The sequence below is a fragment of the Pleurodeles waltl genome, chromosome 2_1, assembly GCF_031143425.1.
Source record: "Pleurodeles waltl isolate 20211129_DDA chromosome 2_1, aPleWal1.hap1.20221129, whole genome shotgun sequence".
NCBI classification, from domain to species: domain Eukaryota; kingdom Metazoa; phylum Chordata; class Amphibia; order Caudata; family Salamandridae; genus Pleurodeles; species Pleurodeles waltl.
In genome coordinates this window covers 460789483-460811412 of record NC_090438.1, presented here as the reverse complement: position 1 = coordinate 460811412, position 21930 = coordinate 460789483, and the positions used below count along the sequence as shown (strand labels likewise).

Below are 21930 nucleotides of genomic sequence, written 5' to 3'. Positions count from 1 at the left end.
ATTCTGAAACCCCATATGCTTCCAGGTTACATTTTGTTTCTCTCTAAATAATTAGTCTACAAAAGCATTAGAAAGTAAATCCAACAAAAATTCATGATGTCAACACATAAATAGGTGGTAGACCTTCTAAATTTGACCCCAACCGCTCAGGTCTCAAATCCAAAGAAAAACCAAACACTTTATACTAATACAAAATGCAATTTTATACCAATTAGTCTAACACCCTATCACAAAGCCATAAAGGTACAACATAACCACCAGAACACTAGTAACTTTCAACCGAAAAAAAATGTATATGCAAACGACCGTTGAAGAACTCCCAGATGCCCTCACACTTGACTGCAGAACTCTAGCCCATAACTTAATGATTTGAAAAATAAAATTCAATGTAATTTACATTAAATAATGAAATAAAACAGACATCACATTCTGTTAACAGATTGGTTTATCTATTTAAGGAATTTATAAATTACAGGCGATTAGCAAAAATAACAGACCACCTTAATAAAAACTGTAGTAGTACATGACTGAAGTTGCAAAGAACATTGGAGAAAGCGAGAAAGAAAGAGAAACAGAGACAGGTAGAATAATAAGGTACATTCTAAACTGTTGTCTCTCTTAGTCATTTCAGAAGAATATCAAATTGTGTTAAGCCTTAGGTTATCTAGGAGGCAATTCCACAGTCTCAGTATGAAGCGTGAGAAGGAATGGTTCATTTTCTTGGATGACTTCTTTTTCAGCCTTTCCAGCACCGGGTAAGATTTCCTTCTATTGTCTGTCGGGCCTACAGTCATGTGTAGTTTGCCCTAAAATCAGCTGATGTGGGCAAGAGTTTTATTTTGTCGATTAAACACACCATTTTGCAGGAAATTTGAGCTTCTTGAAATAGCCATTGGAGGATTAATAGTACCAACGTGATCTGATCCATGATTTTTGTAGTGCAGGTAAAGGGGTTGTAAGAAGGATAGCCTTGAGAGGTGATATGATTGATTAGGGACCTGATAGTATAGCATTATCTCAATCTAGATATAAAAAGCCTTGCTTGAAAAGCTGATCTGAAATATGTGACAGTAATGGCAGGTTTCAGCATCCTTAGAATAGGAATTGGCAGGAGGCAGTTTTACTGAGTTTGAAGATGTGAGGAGTCATATTTAATTTTTGGTCAAAGACAACCAAGTTCTTTGGAAACTTGGACTAAGACTGATATCAATATTTGTGAGCACACCAAGCCATTTTTGAACCAGAGGTAAATACTCTTTGCACTGTGGGAAGAGAAATTCAGATTTTATAGGATTTAGGGTGTTTTAAAAATTATTTTTATTAGATGTTTGAGATGTAAGGAACAACACAAGATGAGATTCAATATGATTCTAAAACCCAGGTACTTCAGACACCACACAGATTACAAGTTCAGATTTTCAGTCGGTAAGGTGCAAAAATACCACATGTCAATGTTTGATAACATAGCAGGAAAAATAGTTAAATACAGTACACATTGATAGAATACAGTCCCATAGAGTAAAGTGCAATATAACAAATAAATGTATCCCTAAAACACCTATACGATTAAGAATCTCCTGTGAAGCCTTTAGACTCCTAAGTGTTAAGATGCATTAAGTTGGTGCCCTAAGATCCTCAGACCAAATCAAAAGCCTTAAGTCGCCAAATCCAGATAATGACCCAGCACATAATCCACTTTAAAACCTTAAAGTGCTTTAATACCATAAATGCATCATGATTTATTCTATCTCAGAGAAAAGTTCCCTAGTTACAGTTCCCCATCCACTCTGACACTGGTGACCAGATTAGCTCTCCTCGTCTCCTAGCTTTCCGGCCTTTATATACGTTGAGCCCCTTCTCCATACTGTGCATAGCTAGGAATCGTGACTTCCAGTCTTCAAATGTTGGTGGATCTGAACGTATACATCTGGAGGCAATGCACATGTGAGCAACACTGTAGCTATAAAGACCATAACATTTTGCCTTTGTCTAGCCTATCATCCTCACTGAATTCCAACAACACCACTTGAGGAGTGATGCTGATTAGTTTCCCGAGGATCTTGCCAAGAAAGGCCCGACCTCTTGGAGGCAGCTATTTAGCCTTTGGCATGTGGAAAACATATGTACAATATCTGCTTCATCAGCTCAACACCTATGGCAAATAGCATCAGTTCTTCTCCATATGAATAATTTGGCAGGGGTGTAATATAGGTCGAATACGGTTTTAAAATGCTTGCTCTTCAGGCCTTCAGTTAAAAGGGGTTCTCTACTGATGCCCAAAGAGCACTGGAGCAGTGTGCGTGCCACCCCAGTCTCTCTTCCCACCTATATTAGTAAACCATAAAGCTGCCCAATTCTAAAACCTGGCTCCACGCCACAATGATGGGAGATTTTGCGAGTGGAATTTGTTTCTTGTCCAGTTTAGAAATAAAGGGGGTTATTACAACTTTGGAGGAGGTGTTAATCCGTCCCAAAAGTGACGGTAAAGAGACGGATATACCACCAGCCGTATTACGAGTCCATTATATCCTATGGAACTCGTAATACGGCTGGTGGTATATCCGTCACTTTATTGTCACTTTTGGGACGGATTAACACCTCCTCCAAAGTTGTAATAACCCCCAAAATCTCTTACCAGTAGGTATTTAAAGAGTTTGTCTCTAGTCAGGCCAAATGTATCCTGCAGTTCACTAAACGAGCACAGCTGATTGCCTTCAAACAAATCTCCCATTCTTGAAATGCCATGTATCTCAAATCTTTTACCAACACTGTCATAAAATATGGCTGGTAGGTCAGAGGATCTCCTTAGAGGCATATATTGGTTAAACCTTTTGATATTAATTTCCTTTTTGAACAGCTGCCATACTTTGGAAGAAGCCCCTTCTAATATCTTAAACCTGGTCCTTTTATAGCAGCTCCTTTCCACGTTTCTAAAAAAACACCCCTTGGCTTCAAATCCTAGAAAAAGTTCATAGATAGTTGGCCTCTCTGTGTGGTGTACATTAGGCGTATGGCCCCTGATTGAAACTCCTAAGCACTGCAGCATACAGGACCAATAATACAGCTTAAAGTTGGGTGCTGCCCATCCTCCTCAATTTCTGGGAAGAATCATATATCTTGCAGTCCTTCACAGCTTTTTAAACTGCCATATAAAGCTGGAGCATAGACCATCCCACTTGGTCATCCATCTTTTATTCACTTCCAGAGTTATAGCCCTAAACATGCATAGGACTTTTGGGGGGATAAGCATTTTCAAGACATTACAATGCCCCACTGATGACAAATATAGATTGTTGATTCTGCTTAAGTCCTGTCTAATCTTCCCGATCAGTGGTGCTAGATTTATCTGCACCAGCCTGTCAAGGGTGGGTGTTATCCTCACTCCCAGGAATGCTGCACCTTCCATTCCCCTCTGGTCCCCCATGTGTCACTTTCATGATAGAAATCTTCTCCGAGGCCTCTCCCATCAACTGGAGCCTGGCTTTAGGAGCTTGATATAGAGCTCTAATGGCGTTAATAAAGCCAGGACTGAGCCTCTTCCATCTTATAACCTCACAAAGGAACTCCCAAGAGACTCTATCGAACGCCTTCTCAGCATCCAATAAAATTAGCCCGATAGGTGTCTTTGTTACTGCAAATAAGGTGATAACCCTAAGTACATGGTTGTTTGTTCCCTACCCCGTGATGAAACCATGCTGACGGGGAGATACCAGTTTGGCAATCACCTTGCCCAGTATTGTGGCTAATAGTTCAGAATATACTTTAATATCTGCATTTAATAAAGATATAGGGCTGTAGAACCCTGGGTCCATAGGGTGTTTATCCTTTTTCCTACTGACCACAATATTGTATCTTCCAATGAGATCAGAGCAGAGCTTTCTATCTGTACACTGAGGAAGGTAGCTGTCATCATATCAAGAGCTCGGAATGAAAAACCTGTAGAATTCCAAAGGAATCCTGTCCGGTCCAATAGCTTTCCCTTTTGCCAAAGACTGGACCACTTCGGCAACCTCTTCAGGAGTAATTGCCAAAATAAGGAAAACCCTCTCTTCCTCACTCAAGACGTTCCCACTAACTGTGCTAAAAAATGGTATACCTATCTGACTGAGGCGAAATATCTTCTGCATAAAGTTCTAACATTCTTTTTAAATTCAACAAAAATGAGAATAATCAGATTTTGACATTTTCCAGGAAGATTGCGCCCAGAGATATTTTTATCCTATGTCATTTAGCGTAGTGGCTCCATGTAGACGGTAAAGAAGCAAGGTCACAGGACAGAGTCCAGATGAACAATGCATTTAATCATTAGTGAAGTAGAGCTGAAAAAAAATAATTTTTGCAAATTGGATTATAGATAGAGAAAGGAATCCAACAATTTCAATACTTATGATGTATATGTGTGTTTTGGTGTTTAGAAAGTGCAAATCAAGCTGGCTAGAGATAGAAGCTTAACCCTCAGTTCCTGTATATTGTGTAGTGTCTCACAGTCCTTGGTACTGAAGACTGCTGAAAGATCCAGCAATACCATGATTCAGATATCTCCCTCACCAAGATGGTAGCAACAAAAAGGGAAAGATGTTTTAGAGAAATACATTTTCAATGTTTTTTTTAAGGAAAAGGAGTTTGGAACTGCCTTAGGTTTTGGATACCCATCGTGACAGGATTTGGTTTCTTGAGCAATGGGCCTATTTGGATAGAATATAGGATAGTGGGAAATGTACACTCTTCTTATGATTTTTCTGTTTTAAATGTATTAGCATTTCTATTTATTTGAAGGGATCCTTCCATTTTGCAGATACCTTGTCATTCTTGAATTCTAAATGTGCTGCTGTGTATCACTATGTCTTCTTGCTTTCTTCCTTTGTAAATGCTTAAAAATGCACCTTTTAAATAAAATAAAAATGTTATGCTTTGTTTTCAGGTATATAAATGAGAACAATTTAATTTAGATTGAATACATTCAAATGCATTAGGAAATAAACCACCCTGTTCATTCACCTAGGCATGTTTTCTGAGGTCTCAAAATTACCATCTTTGTTTCAGAAAGGTCATAACAATCTTCTGCTAACATTCACAACCAGATTTTGACACTCGAACAAAGGGGGTACTGATCAGGCACTGTACATGCCTTACATCTCCATACAACAGCCATTTTAGTTTTTTGGGCAATTTTGTTCTTTGGGATAGACTAGCAAAGTCACAAAAATCATCTGTTTGTTCTTCCTGAAATTACAAAGTAGCTTGAGTAGACAATCTACTCAAACCATTTAATGGAACCACAAAAGAAACTTTATGAACGCTCAAGCAAATATGAGGATACATGACGCGTGAACTACGAAACTCCTAAAAGGTATAACTAAAGAAATACTAGCAGTTTTCTGGATACATCCTTGGTGTCAGTTATAGTGCACTTCTCAATCAGAAGCCTTTGGGATTACCTGAACCTTAATGATATGCATTTTATTAAAGAATTGGTTTCTGTAGAGTAATATGCTGCTTTTCATGTGTCAATTTAGGCCTCTATAATTGCCATGCATGGCTAAACGTGTCCCTCTGAATGCCCAATTCATAAAAAAAGAACAAAAGTCATAAACCTGCTACTCAAGGATTACTGCTACAATTGGGTCAAATCTTAAGCTTATATTAGATTTTCAAACATTCAAAGGAACACTTCTCTAAATCTATGCAGTTTTTCCTTTCCAGGAGTGCCAACATGCGTAAAGTTTAAGTATACAGAACCAGTGGGGACTTTCTGCATCTGGAAATATTTTAGATTTGCATGAGTACAATTAATTGGTCTCCACTGAAAAAATTTGTTTCTACTTGGAAAACCCTTCCTACACTCCCATTAAATTGGGTGGTGTCCCTTTCCACATTCTTCCCCCTCCCACTAGCACAAGTAGAATTACAATCATGAAAACATGTCTGGAAGGGGCAAGTGAACTCCCCCAGTCTTCTACATTTATGGTTGCTCATTTAAATTTGTAGCTACAACCTCCCGAGAACATTAACTGTCTCTCCCTCAATCACAGTTTTAGGATTGACAGAATCTCACAATACTTGTGGAAAATATGGCTTCCCAAATTTGGCAAGCCAAGAGTAAAATTCTAACTCTACTGATTCTGTGAATCCGGCTAGCTGATTTACCCCTTCAACTGTTTTTTCTCCACCTACGCAGAATTTAAGTACCCAAAATCCTCAGTGAATCTGGTATTGAGTGTACTGATAGGTTAATCCCTGTAAATTTGTGGATGTTCTTTCATCAAAAGTTGGCCTTTCCACATTAGCAAAGTCTCAGTAGGCATGTAATAAAAGTAAAATATAAAAAACTTTTAGTAGCAATGAGCAGTCAATACCTGTCAAAGACGTTGAGCAACCAGTTCAAGCTCATGTCCACACAAAGGGGAACGTTGACTAGAACACCTCTTTCCTCCTCCAGCTGCTCATAAAGTGCAGTCAGGCAGTGGATGACTTCTACGACATCCATCACTCGGTCACTTGATTGCAGCTCATGCTCATTGAATACTTCGGAGGCTGTCTTCAGGGTTACCAAGTCCACTGCAAGGCATAAGCACAGGAAGAAGGCATGGAACCAGGCAGGATTGCATCAATGGAAAAAATGGGAACTTTGCAGAGGTCAGATTTGTCAATAGACTTTGGCCCCCATTATGAGTATGGAGGGAGGCTGAGGCCACCCGCCAAACTCGTTCCGCCATCAGGCCACCTGTGCGGCCTGAACACCGCCGGCCCTACAAAGAGTTCCCTGCAGGGCCCGCCGGTCCTGTGGTGAACAGGGCCTTAACATTGACACCGGCTCCTAATGGAGTCGGCGCCAATGTGGCGGTGCAGTGGGTGCAGCAGCACCTGTTGTGCTTTCCACTGCACGTACTTCAGGCAGTGGAAAGCACGGCGGGGCTGTCCATGGGGGCCCCTGCACTGCCCATGTCAAGTGCATGGGCAGTGCAGGGGCCCCCATTTGGCCCCCGGCACCCCCTTTCTGCCAGCCTTTACATGGCGGGGCTACCACCATGCAAAGGCTGGAGGAATGGGGACTTGTAATCCCCATGGCAGCGCTGCCCTGGAGGATTACAACTGCCAAGACCACCAGCAACAGTATTGGCGGTCCGATGCCACAGTCGTAATGTCGTGGCCGGACCGCCACTTTGGCGGTGGTCTGACCGTGACCCTGGCCATCTGGTGACCACCAGGGTCATAATGGGGGCTTTTATGTGAATAAATGATTGGTCCAACCAAAGATTCACCATAAGGCATATTGTGTATGTTAGGACTGGAATAGTTCAAAAGAAACATCACAAGCCTTTATGCAACTCAGGTTTCTGCCCTATCTTATGCTGTGATCTGTATATAGCTGATGACATTTGATAAGTATTTTAGGATCTACCAGTATCAACACACACTGTCCACTGAAGAGAAGATTGCACACAAAAGTGCAGCTCTCCATTAGGTATGCAAACCTTCACACTGCATTCTTGATAAATGGTATTCCTATAGAAACTGATTTTTGAAAATGCACTCTTGCACTTGGTAGAACACAAGAAGTTAAATTGTTGAATTATTGTTACATTTTCTTTTTGGATAGAGTAACAGAAATGCTAGAACCTGGAATGATTTAAAGAAGGAGGACCTGTGCATTGTTTCTCTGGTTATATGGCTACATCCTATTCATACAATTGATACTCTCCAAGGTTCCAAAAAAAGTAATCCCAACTGTGCCATGTCAACCTTCCAAATGTATACATCTTTAACATTTTCAGTTATTGAAACATTTAGTATGATAAACCTTGAAGAAACTACAACTCTCTTGACTGATCTAATTATCCAACTCAAAAAGGTGAGCTGCATAGTCTAATGATGACTTGTTAACTATAAGTATGGTATAATGCAATAGATCTGGATTCTTTAGACATTATAATACATTTGATTTTATGGAATTACAGATATTGTTTCTTCAATAAAGATTGGTTGTTGGTCAGCTTAATAGGCTATAACTGAATTTCTAAATGAGCACAACAACTGGTGATTTGCAGACCTAAAAAAGGCCACATTATTGATGTCCATTATGACTGCACCTATAAATTAAATAGATATTGTTACAACCTGATTACATTCTGCACATTTAATGATTCCTTCATCAGACCTCTCATACTCTTATTTCTGTTATTTGCATTGCCCTTCTGGTATAGTGTATTATATGTAATACAATGTCAACCTTCCTAAGTTTTTCTTGTCTAAACTCCATAGGATGTGTTAAAATGTGTAATCACAAGTAACGTCAATGGAAAATATGTAGGTGGTAGCAGTTAAAATGAGAAAGAGGTAGGGTTATTCCACATCTGACTGCATAGAGAACACAAAAGGGAAAAGATAAGTGGGTTACTAGAGGAATATAATTGCACTTTGTTTAATCAGAGAATGATTGGGGATGTTCAAACTCAAGTAACACGGATTGATGGATTAAGGAGCTCTATTATTGATTGTGCACTTCTTAATGGAATATTGGTCAGTGCGTACTTTGCTTACAGGATGACTCTGAAGATAGAGTGTGACTGTCATTATTCATAATTTATATTTCTTTATGTACGTAAACTACCAGCTTATAAACAAATATATGGTCAATTGAATGCTGAAGGCTGAAGTCAAATGAGACATGAGGAGGATTTAAATCGGTTGAGACAAAAAACAGGAGTTACTCCATAAGAAGAGTCTAGGGAAAATGAATGGTAAAATAACAGCATAATATTAACAAAATACAGATTAGCTGAAACAGATAGGTAACACAACAATTAATTTGTCTGTTGGGTATTTTAGGGTATTTTTGGATTTGCATAGGAAATCACCCACACCATTTTATCAGGGAACATCATATATTAGGATGGATTACATGAGAATGATATGATGAACAAAGAAGATGAGCTCTCTCCAAAAAGTCAGAATTCTACCAATAAGCGATCAAAAAAAGCAATATTAGTGTTCTTTTGAAACAAAGAAGGTGGGAATTATGCCAGACCAATTGATTTAATTTACATGAAGCAGTCATTAAACATAATAAAATGCCTTTTGGAAGTTAGCAGCTGTTATAATGAGAAATACCGAAGTTATATGTACAGGTTAATATCACACTTAGCAGGACCACATGGCACAAGCTCCTTGCGGTTCCTTTTTGTGACTTTAGCTAGAAAGGTAGTTTTGGATGAGTTAAGCGTTGGTAAAAATATAGGGTAAAGACACTGTCAATAAATTCTAGGCTTTTGGCAATGTTGCCTTTCTATGCTAAGAGCATCACCATAGAGCACCTGATGGAATGGGCCAAGCCTGCATGTACCATTATGGAATGGACCAAGCAATATGTCAACATTGTGTGTCATTTACAGTATTTAGGCTATAAATGTCAGCAAACTACTATTTATCACATTAATAAACCTGCTAAAATCAGCTTTTAATGATGTAGTTTTGCTCTTGCAAATATTGATTTGTTGACTTCTCAACAACACTTAATTCAAATAAAATGCTACAACTTTGGAATAAGATGATAAACAGGGGAACACCATACTAGCTAGATATGAGTCTGAATAATATCAGTTGGGCAAATGAACATTTGATTGAGAATGGACAATACACTGATGTAGCTCATCGTGGGAAAAGAAGACCTAGGATGTTTACTACTTCCTATTCTCTTTTCAAAGAATGTTAGTGCCCTTGTCAGAGTTATTGTGGCTGTACATTTTACGTAATGCACATTGACAAGTACATCAATCCATGTTTAATTAATAAGTAATCTATTAATCAGATGAAGTGCAATTGAACATGAGTCAGTCTGAAATGCAGCATGTATGCAGTTAACTCATACCCTCCTTGCACCTCCTGCGCTATTAACAAATATACATATTTATGGGAAAATAAAATCACAGCTTTTCTAGTATTTAGGTAGTTGAAGTTTAGACATACTCAAACACTATTGTCACTTGGCGATCATGATAAACAATTCTAGCTGTTGTCCCTTGGCTAAAAATACTACTAGCTCAGACAGTCCTTTCCAAGCCTGTGCATCCCTGGATGCCACTAGCCTGGGCTGGGAAGAAGTCATGCCCACTCCATCATGAGCGAATGATATAATGGTGGCCTGTCTTGTGAATATCAAAGACATTGTGCAAACCTAACTTTCCTCCATATTGGCTCAATTGACAGCTATTGGGAAGGAGACAGGGGACATTAAGCCGCTGTATAGACAATCAATTAAACCTTCTCTTTCAGCTACTGTTGCTCCACATGATAATGTTTCAAATCGCTTGACAAGTCTGGCACTAGAAGGTTCAACCATCCAGCAGTGTCTGGATACACAGAGCATTGTTGCCATCTCGACCCCCGTTGGATTGACAGAGACAGCATGTCCCCAAAGCACTGACTACGTTGCTGCTGGACCAGAAAACATAGGGAGCCACATGGCAGAGAAGGGGGGAAAGCCTGGATACATGATGAAAGTGTATGCTTTTTATCAGAAGCAACCTGTTATAAATCTTCTGCCTGAATACTGCCCATATGTGATCATCATAGCAGGTGTTACCTGGCTGCATGAGAACCAGAGAGAAGACTAGGATGAACTTACCAACAAATGTTTGAACTGGCTGGCCCAGCATAGGAACTTCCCTCTTTCTATAGCTAAAGATAAATTTACTCACAAGGTGGGCTGGCTCGGATCAGGGCCGATGGACCGTCAAGGCGATTGCATAGTGGTTAATTTCAGAACCCCTCGGGTAGTGCAAAGTTTATTATTTAGTCAATTAGGGGTCCAGAAAGGAGAAACATCAATTGATCTGCTACCACTGGGCTACTTTTATAATTCTGATTATGTCCAGAGGCACACCACAAGTGTTTGTAATAGTCATACCCACCTTGGTTGGGGGATGCTGTTTGTTTCAAAAGACCAAGCTAGCCACCTAGGCTTATTGTGAATCCCTGTTTCTAATTGCTTTGATGTTTAAAGGGGGTAGATTGACTTACTCCTCTTAGAGCTCCACCTTCCATGGCCAGCCCTGTAATAACTGAGGTTGGGGGCGGGGAGTAATATCAAATAAGGCTAGCAAGTAGGGTGACTTGGGTTTTGAAATTGCAGCTTCGGATCTGCAAGGGCCTCACTTGATCTCAGAACAGTACATAAAGTAAATCCTCTTGGTTGGGCCACCAACTGCTGCAGCTACAAATATGGCCATGGGGCTGGAATTTTCCAGATTTTCAGGAAGCTTATAGGACCCAGTAGTACAGGTTCCAGATGATCAGTGCCAGGACAATTAGCCAATGCAGGATGCCTCTAGTGTCCAAGGGGGTCAAGGGCATAGATGTGCATGTACCCTTGGTAGCTGCTGTGCATGCCCTGCCCCTACTCGTAGGATTGTGTCATCTGATCCTGACTACCACGATGATCTCATAGTTAACATTTCTGATTCCCATGTGAAATGGTTGTCGTAGAATATAGCTGGACAAGCCTCTAAAGCTGAGTCCGCGGACGGGGCTGAGTTTATAGATTTACACTTGATTTCAGGAAACATGGTCTATTAAGTAGGTCTATCGCTCTGGTTATGCTAATTTTAACAAAGTAGCTATTTCAAAAGAAAGGGAAAGACCATCAGGGTGCTTAGTAACTTGGGTGAGCACAGCTCTTAATTGTGGGGTCTGAGAAATTGAAGATCCCTCCCAAGACATCCTTAGTGTACTATTTGGTTGTCCATCCTGTTTTGCCTATATATATATAACATCTATCCAAGGCCATGGGGGTCTTATTGTGTTTCCCCCACCTATTGAGCTACTGTATTCTCACATGGACACTGCCTCAGGGGGGAGTGCTGAATTTTGTGGGCGGGGTCTTCAATTGACAGTTTGAACCCATAGATGGCAGTGGAATCACACTTACACAGGTTGAGGATAGTGCACTGTCCATTCCAAACTGAGGATCCAATTGATAAAGAGGTGGTCTCCTCTGGCAGTTCAAATTAATGCTTTAACCATGTACCAGGGCTTGCATGGCAGGAATGGTAGGACACTCTCTGATAAGAAAGAGAAGCACACATTCAATCGAGTCCCAAGTAGCAGCCTCATTGATTACATTCTGGTGGATGTAAGGGCGTGGTCATTCGTAAGTGACATGGTGGTACTTGATAGGATCGACAGTGATCATAATGCTCTGGTACTAGATGTTGAGCTTCCTTCTGGGAGTGAGAGGACCAGTATAGATGAACCATTTCACTGTAGTTTACAACTCTCCAGCAATAGGCGGAGAGTCAAGTGGTTCATCATGGCTCACAGGGGCAGCTAACAGAAATATACTGCTTCAGGCTGTGGACTAGAATACATATCAGGAGATCCACTTAGATGTAGTATGCACTATTCACAATATAAAGACTATTTTTTGTGACTATTAAAAGGCTTAGCTAGGAGAAGGCCTCCCCAGTCTTCGTACAATAAAGCCTGTAAGATGGCCAGGACTGACCTACTGACTGCTATACAAAAACAGGATAAAGAGGCTAAAAAAGATAAAAGGGAGGCAATTAAGAAGTCCATAGGAATGGCAAAATGGGAGTGGGAGATGAGAAAATAGGAGGGCCTGCTCAAAGCAGCTGAGGCAGGCGACCAGAGTGCTTCTTGGAACTGGTTTCCACTGGAAGTAAGGAAGGTTTTTCTCCAATTGAGATAAATGTTCCTGCTTCAGATTGGGTTTCCCACTTTTCTAACTTATATGCTGTGAATGGTGCTGAATGCACTGCTACATCTGTAGGGGACGTTGGAAACCACTCAGTGGGAAGAAGGCAGGAGGTTACAAGAGTGATAGTCCCGATCTCACTGATGGAAGTGAGATCAGCAATTGCCAAGATAGTCCCTAACAAAGCACCAGGGCTTGATAAAATCCCAGGGGATCTGTTTTTGGGAGAACCTGTTGTTTGGAACCCCTACACCTTGTAATGTTATTTAATTCAATTTTGCTAGAGGCACCCATTCCACCCACAGGGGCAGGGGCTGAGATAATTCCAATCCTTAAGAAAGGGTCTCCCTTAGATCCATGTAACTATCAACAATAAGCTTGATTTACTGCACACAGAAAGGGTTTAAAAGAATCCTTCTTGACCAGTTACTTGCCTGGATGGATGGAAAAGAAATACTATCCCTCTTTCAGGCGGGTTTTTGGAAATGTACTAGCACAGTGGGTAAAGTCTTTAGACTACAGCCTATCTTCTGGAAAATGGTCGCTTTGGGTTGTCGGCGTATCTATGTTGCATTTGTCGACCTGCGAACAGCTTTTGATTTGTTCCCAAGGCAAACTCTTTGGCAGGTCCTGAATATTTTGGGGGACCCTAGCTACCATCTGGCCATTATTATAACGCTTCATAGCATTAATTATGCTCACGTTCGATGTGGCTAAAAGGGTGAACTGACAGAACCTTTTCCTATCGGCAACGGAGTCAGGCAGGGGGTGTGTCCTAGCCCCGACCCTCTTCACGCTTTATGTCAATGATTTATTCTCCTTTCTGACCCAATGCAATGGAGATGCCCCTTGTCTTGCCAGCATTAAGGCTCTGTCCCAAATGTTCTCAGATGATACTTTATTACTATCTAAAACACCAATGGGACTGCAAAACACTCTACATTGTTTTGATAATGTTTGTGCCCAGAGATGTTTGGAAATAAGTGTAGCACAGACAAAGCACATGGTTCTAAACCCTTGTCCCTCCACTCAATCAAATCCTAAGTTACTAGGGGTTCCTCTAGAATGACTGTAGATATTTGAGTACCTTGGGTTGACAGTCAATGAGCAGCTTGACTGGTGGTGCCATATTGATAAGTGCAGACTTAAAATGTTGCCAGAACATTACAGAGGTCATTTTCTCATTCTGTATCCCAAGCACATTTATAAACAGCAGGCACTAGGATCAGCTCTATAATGCACTGGAGTTATGGGGACACAATGACCCAAGTAAACTATTTGCTGTGGATAACTGCTTTATGCGTCAATTGACAGGACTACTGATAAGTACCTGACTCTTGCCCCTCGGGTTGGACTTGGGCCTCAGGCCAATTTTGGAGGTGATAGGAATTAGGCTAGTCCTCTATTGGAAACATATTTGGTCTACACTAGAGCTTATGTCGTACCGTGAAGGGCTAAAGAAAGTCCTGGGTATTGCTGGCTCATCCAATCTCCCTTGGATGAAGTATGTGAAAGACACTCTGGTCAGGATGGGGTGTGGCAATTTGGGGGATGATCCTCTGGGTGCTGCCACAACTAGTAAATATTTTCTGAAAGGGAACTATAGGCAGATTTTAATGTGTAAATCGCAGGTGTATGATGTCCGGGGTAGTCTTACTGACAAATTTTTACTGTTTAAAGATGATTTTATATTCAAGCAGTATCTTGATTAGAGCGATCCTCCTCAAGCCAGGAAGCTGTACCTACAGTTTAGGTTTAGCACTTTACCTCTTGCCTTCTTTACTGTTAAATTGGGGAGCACGCCTGAGTCAGTCAGTCAAACTTGCCTCATTTGTTGGGCTAAAGAGGAAGCCAAAGGGCAAGCCCTTTTCTTTTGCCCAACTTACCAAATGGGCAGAAGGAAATGGCCTATCCCGGTTTGCTGTAACCTAGTGGTAAGGAGGTATGCTGAGGCCTTGCGTATCTTAAAATCTGGCACTAAACAAAGCTCAGACTTTGCTGTATCCCACTATTTACTATACATGTGGCAAATGAGGCAAAAAGCGAGTCAGATGTCAGCCACCTGAGTTGCCTTTGAGAGTTAGGATTTTAAGCCTCTTGTTTATGTAATATCAACTGTACAGCCTCTGTAGAACGGCCGAGTGACCTAGCTAATTGTGATTTTACGTATATCATGCATGTAATCATAACTGTTGATATTTAGTTTTTGGTTTTATGTGTGTATTTTGTTTATGCTTTTATGGCACTGGCTGAATAAAATACTTTGATAAACACTTTGCATCGATCCTGTTAAACGGTTTTATCATATGTATAGAAAAAAACAAAGGTCCTCCTAATGAAACGTGCCTGGAAACTCCTATTGAGCACAAATTTGCTTTTTTATTATAGAGGTAAATTGACTGCCTGGAAGCTGAAGCACTGAAATGGTGGCTAGGATTAGATGCCATAGTTTGAGTAAAGGTCACCCACTTGAAACCTAATGCTGCTTTGACAGTCAGGCCAAATATGAATGATCCTCCAAATATTGTGCACTTGGCACTTGTTAAGCAGGCATGTTCTCTTGAGGCCTACAATATTAAGTAGGGCCCTTCATTTCTAAAGCAATGAGCACCAACACTACTTAACCAAGGTGCAATTGATTATATTTCTGAGAGAAAAACATATCCTCTGAAAAAGGAAGTGACTGTGGCAATTAGGAAATACTTAGAAACTGCTGATTTACTGTTGATCCAGCACGGGGCCCTATTTATTTTCCTGTGGTCTGATAAATCTTTCTTCCCTGTTCCAGGGGTGAAGAGATACATTTTCCAGATTAGTCAAATCAATTACAGTGCAATTCAATAGTCACACATTAAACCTCAGAGTTCAAATTAAAGTTTCAAACAGCTTTATTACAGACTCAAGCCAAGGTTACATATGTGAGTCTCAAAACCATAGAATAGATATACAAAATTTCCAATGAAAAGTTAAGGCGTTGCACAATATTAAATTGAAGCAACATATAAAAGACCAAGGCTTCAATAGCAACAATGCAGAAGATCAATAAAGGTACACAATGTCTAGATTCTGAAATTAAGTTCTCCTGCCGATTCATTGAATCTAGCTTCTAAACTATTTGGAAAAGGTCAGAAAACAGAACTTCAGTAGAATATTCTGTTCGAGAGAGGTGAGGTGGCATAAAGCCACACAGAAAGTATGAGGCCGTAGATTAAAAAGGTCCGCTCTGACCAAGGGGCAAAGAGAATCTGAATCTCTCACTACTAAAGCACACTTAAACCTTAGTTTCCCCAGGTGTGATGACATCATAACCAAAACTCTCATTTGAAAAACAAGACTGCAAATCAATTATATTTAACACTCCAGTCATCCAAAGCCTTCTGCACTCGACTTCGATACACACTTGCATTCAGGAATCTCAAAGGCTATGTCAATTCTAGGATACTCCTTTCATCTGTTAGTGCTTCTCTCAGACTCTCTTATCTCTCGTGCACAACAAATTCCCTGTTAGTTTCTGCACCTACAGCTTTGGAATAACAAGCTTTGACATTGAAGATTAGAACATACAAAAAGAATGTGGGCTTTACTCCAACCAAGCTAAAATTAACACAGATATACTTTAGTTCAATATGTTTCAAATTTATAACAAGTTGAATATAAAATGGTTATAAAGAATAAGATTTCTAAAATACTTTAACAGACATCTCTTGCAAATGAGTATTAAATATGGCTTACATAAAACATTAACTTAGTTGTGGACTTTTACTAATATATGTCAATGCACTGTGTGTAACAATTTGCTTTACACATTACAAAAAAAAAGATAACCACCTCCTTTTCTCATGTTTTAAGAAGCATTTTGGTGCAGCCAGGTTATGCTCCTTCACTATACTAACTGGGAAGGAGACCGACCTAGCCCACTGTAGAGGCTAGGTAGACCTCCATGATTGAGAAAAGAAGCGGTCATTATTGTTATAGTACTTCCATTGCAACCAGGAGAAAAAAAAGGAAATCTGTTTTATTTTGTGTGGGGATATTGCCCTCTTTAAATAATGCTGGGTTATGTCAAGCCATTTTCCATTGTCTAGAAAGATGTTGCAGATTATACAGGGCTCCATAGGAAGATATCTCTCATCTCATCCTTAGCAGCTCCAAAAGTAGCATGTTCTAGTACAAACTGTGGTTTGAATCTGAAGTAACATTTGAGTATGATGAAATTAGTATTTAGATACATACTAGAAATTTGAAAATTACTGAGGATGTTATAGCAATAACTAGTTGTTTGATAGTTGCCTGGGTGTAGATGTATAAGCTAACATGAGTGAGTCATAAGAAAACATGGATTTTATAACCACCATAACTGTTTCTTTCCAAAATCCTGTTGTTATTGGTTTTTTTGCAGTTTAACTACAGACATCTTCAGCTGTCTATTGCAAGCAGCAATGATTGTAATGCTACATAGGGCTGACTTTGGGTGAACATCTTGCTCATGATTTGAATGGCTTTCTTGCTTATCTCTGTTCCCTGCACTTAATTGAACAGCCTTTCTCCCTATTCTTATCTTTGTTACTCCCCTGGAGTGTTTCTTCGTTACTCTATCTTTTAGTGGATGAGTTATATTCTTCCACTGCTGAAATCGGTAAACTATTTTTTCCACTTTAATTTCTCATGAAACACTCAATGAGAATGAGTATCTTGCCACTTGCTTTTTCCACTTGCTGTGTCTGCACATAGAGCGCCACTTTTCTCTTACTCCCCCATCTCACCCTCCCCTATCCCATCCCTCTCCTTCAATTCTCATTCCGACTCTCCAACACTGAGCACTGCTGCTGCACTGGTCATACTCTCTTTCCTCTGCCTCCGTCTATTCCTCTGCCTCTCTTTTCCATACCCTGGCTTTCTCTTTCTCCCATGTCACTTCCCCGCCAACCCTCTCTTGCAACACAAATGTCCCTGATTTGACTTTGCCAAGGCTGGGTACTTTTACAATTGTATTCGCATAAGCAAAACCAATAGCACTGGCCAGTGTTCTTGAAAGTGTATTTAGCATATTTTCACAATAGCAGCCAACACTGCATGATGCAATGCAATAGCTACCGTGAAAGTATAGTATATAACATTTTCATACCTTCAAGATGGCTAACAAATTGGTTCATACAATGTTGCACCTTGTGATGTGGCAGCCATCTTGAGAGCATAGGAAATACACTGTCAAGATAGGTGGTCACTGATACAGTCTTTGCCAATGCTGGCACAATTTTAAAAGCACAGCAAAACCAATGGGAGTGACCAAAAAGCACTTGCGTAGTCATTGTTGTGTGACAAGCTACACATATTGTTTATATGTTTTATGAGCTAAATCATAAAGAACTTGGATGCATTGATTATTTGGAATAGTGTTGTTATTGGCACAGCCAAATTGTCCCCTCCTAATTCTTCTCCCCCAGAATCTGAAATCTGCAACTCCCAACCACCTTTTTCCTTGTAGGAGCTAAATCTAGTCACTGTGCTGAAAACTGTCACTACTCCAAATATATTGCCTTTTCATTTCCCCCCAAGAGAAATCCAGACTAATAACAGGCTGACAACTCAAAGTGTAACCTGTGAGGTCAGCACATCTCTAGCTCAGCATCATTCATCGAGGACATTAAGTAACAACACATGCTTGAAACCTTAAAATAGAGATATGTAGATAACATGCTTCTTACGGCGAAGAGCTTTCTGGATTCTCCGGAGTTTCATAGCGGTCCGGTAGGCTGAAAACTTGATATTGTTTAGGTCAGCTGAATGACAGAATGCAGAAAAACAAAATAACACTAATTACGGTTTCTGGAGTTGTAGAAACACAATAATATTTCACAGTCAAGGCAGCACACGCTGAAGAAAACCTCTGCTGAATACAGATGACTTCACTTTGTGATGTCATGTCTTTCCCCCTTCTTGTGGCAGGAGGGCATCGGAATGGCCGAACAAACAAGATTAAAGCTGAGAGTAACATCAACCTGTTTTCAAATATTCATTATGCAATTATTGTAATTAAAACAACAGAGAACATATTTCCGTCCTCTGAAACGGCTTTGCCTTGCATAGAAAATGGAAAGTGCTGTGTGTGAGAGAGAGAGAGAAGAAGAATGCCAAGGAGAGAGAGAGAGGATGGCATGCAAGGAGCAGAGAGGGGAGAGGATGAACGAGAGAAGCCACAGGAGCTCAAATTCAAATTCTATACATAAGAGTTCCAGGTGTACCATACTGTGAAATCGGGGCATGGAGATGAACTAACAATGGTAAAGAAAGACTGAAGCTAGTAGATAACATGAAGATGAGTGTAATGCATCCATCTCAGCCATAGCCTAATCCTAACTGCAGAGCCTCGGAATGTCCTGACTCAAGTAAGGACCCCAGTTTGATGATAGGATCCCACCTTAAAGTGAAAGTAGCCACTACACACCTTTCTTCTGTAAAACAAACAAAATAATAAACCTCAGATTCCACCCAAATATGTATGAATATCAATCCAAAGAATAAGAAAACACAAAGACTGCACATTCAATACGTGGGCTACTCAGTTCTTTCAAATATTTCAAACGCAGAGGTTTTCTTTGAAATCTTCTTCTGACACATGTTGACACATGCAAATACATTATTTGGTGGTCATTCTTGTTTCCAGTTCGACTTTCTCCCTCTCCCTAACATGTGCCAGTGTTAGCAAAAGCTTCCTTGCATAGCGAAACCCAGCTCGAAGTCCCATATTCTCCCATCCTCATGTTTCACTGCATTTCTGAACATATGAAACATGCTCAAACACTTTGATCACTTTGATCATTTCTCCACACCAACAGGTGCTCTTATTCTCATCATATCACCACTGTCACCACAGTTTCTCTGCTAATGTTCTTCTAATCATAGTATTTGTTCCTCTTCCTTTGTAACTGGATGCCCTTTTTTCTCCATTTACCATTTTTACCCAAACATCAGGTACTCTTCCTTCTTTATTGAGAGGCCATCAATGCATTTTGTAACTTCTTTCTACAGCCTAAGCCATTAAACTTAGTCAGTTGAATTTCTCCTTTTTTGGGCTTTATCAAACTCCCTATCATCAGGGTGTTATAAGGCACTTTTTAATATATTCAGTATATTCAGTACCACACACTTTCAAGAACTCTTCTACTTCCCATGAACAAAACTGCACTTCATTGCACTCCGTTGTCCCTTTGAATTGTGTGTGGGAATCATTCTCTCCAAAAAATATTCTCCAAAAGACTATTCACACAGTTTGAACTGATGTTGCACATCCTTTGAACTTTTGGCAACTTATAATCGAAATCAACAAGTGCCAACAAATAAGGTGTACCTTGTACCTCCTCAATGGTCCTTTAATGTCTTAGGTCATTTCTTCCCAGATTTTCTCTGGTAATCTTCTGAAATACAGTGGAGGGGTGAGTTTTTAGTATTTTAGCACTTCTGCTAAGACTTTAAACAAATGCTAATCATGAGCTCATCTATCGGGTCTACACCCATCCCCCAATAATCTAACACAGTTCTCTCCTTGGCTTTAACCACTTGCAGATAATATTTGTGTGCAAAGCCAGTAAGCTGTTGCTTTAACAACCCAACGGGAATTACTCTAGTGTCCTGGATCAGGAGATCTTCCTTTAATGAAAACTGCAATTAGTAAAGGGGGACAGAAAGGAAAGAAAAACGAAAAGACAGAGCACACACATACAGTGCACTTACTTACCTAAGGTTTGGTAAAGCTCTGTCATCTTGGGATGATCCCAGCATGTGGTCTGAGCTTGGTGGCTGAAACATCAGAAAGCAACAAAATGAAACATAGAAAAAGTATGACATGAGTTATGTAACACGCTGTTCAGTGTTGTGAATAGTTCTCACTTTTAGAACTTGCAGTTTACTGATAACGAAGGAGGGGTCATTAAATGAACGTACAAAGACACATGATAGACATAAAAGGCAAATCAGGAAAACCCCATCATAAAGGTTTGTGTAATAAGTAAATGGTGTTTTACGAGATCAGTAGGTAATTAGATCATATACACTTCACAGACACCTGGATTTGCTGATCGTCCAATGATGTCATAAAACTCTTATTAATTAGTTTTTGACTTGCATGTTTTCTATTCACACGGTTAGTTCAATGGAGTATTCAACTTATTTAAAGTATAAACAAGGAAATGTGAACCTGTTCAGATGAGCTGATCATCTGACATGTGTTTCATTAAGGTCTACAAGCCTATGAACTTTTTCAAGGCTGAAGTATATTCATTTAGTCGAGTCACCTCTTGTACATGTATTATAATAAAATCAGTTACATTAGTCACTGAGGTTCAGTCCTTTTAGAGTCTCAAAACATCAATATAGTGTAACAAAACACATTCAAGCCAAAAACGCATCAATAAAATGTTATGACCTCATTAGATGGTGAATTCATTCATATATCCGAAAACCCAACTGCATATCTGGCAATTCTAATTGTGAAAAGGTATGTTCCTTTTAAGAAGAGCTGAGAAAAGAAATTACAATTAGAAAAAGATATATGAGAACATTAAGCATTACAAATATGACAGTCATTGCCGGAGTTTAGACAGACTCACTTTATGTAGTAGGGCACTTTGTTTGGTGAAATAGCTCTTTCCCAGGGAACCTGGACTGAGGCTGTGAACAGAGAGAGCAAAATGAAAATTAAACCAGTGCTCACCATGCACTATTCTTAAATAATGTAATGTTTCAATTACTTACAGTATTGCAATCTCTATTAATCCTAGTCCCAGTCTTTTTCATCACAATTCCTTACCATTGAGGTGACCACACCTCCCAGAAATGAAGCCTGCTGTTTTCAGCAATTAAATTAGCCCTGCAAACCCCTACCAAGTTAGTGGCATGGGCACTGCAGGGGCCCCCAGGGGCCCCGCGACCCCCCCTACCGCCATCCAGATCCCGGCGGTCGGACCGCCGGGATCTGGATGGCGGTAGGGGGGGTCGGAATCCCCGCGGCGGTGCAGCAAGCTGCGCCGCCGTGGAGGATTCAATGGGGCGGCGGTACACTGGCGGGAGCCCGCCAGTGGTGCCGGTCCGACCGCGGCTTTACCGCCGCGGTCGGAATCCCCATTGGAGCACCGCCGGCCTGTCGGCGGTGCTCCCCCGGTCCTCCGCCCTGGCGGTCAAAGACCGCCAGGGTCAGAATGACCACCATAGTCTTTATCTCA

At 40.4% G+C, this 21930-nt stretch overlaps 1 protein-coding gene across 1 annotated transcript in view; it reads right to left on the bottom strand.

Moving 5' to 3' along the window:
• DRP2 (dystrophin related protein 2) overlaps window positions 1–21930 on the bottom strand; it is a 633012-nt gene that overhangs the window by 180000 nt on the left and 431082 nt on the right. Inside the window, exons 8-11 of the mRNA XM_069213379.1 lie at window positions 21319–21379; window positions 20448–20509; window positions 18418–18492; window positions 6357–6558 (exon numbers count right to left, since the gene is read on the bottom strand). Coding sequence (XP_069069480.1) covers window positions 6357–6558; window positions 18418–18492; window positions 20448–20509; window positions 21319–21379 — 400 coding nt within the window. The remainder of the gene's footprint in view (window positions 1–6356; window positions 6559–18417; window positions 18493–20447; window positions 20510–21318; window positions 21380–21930) is intronic.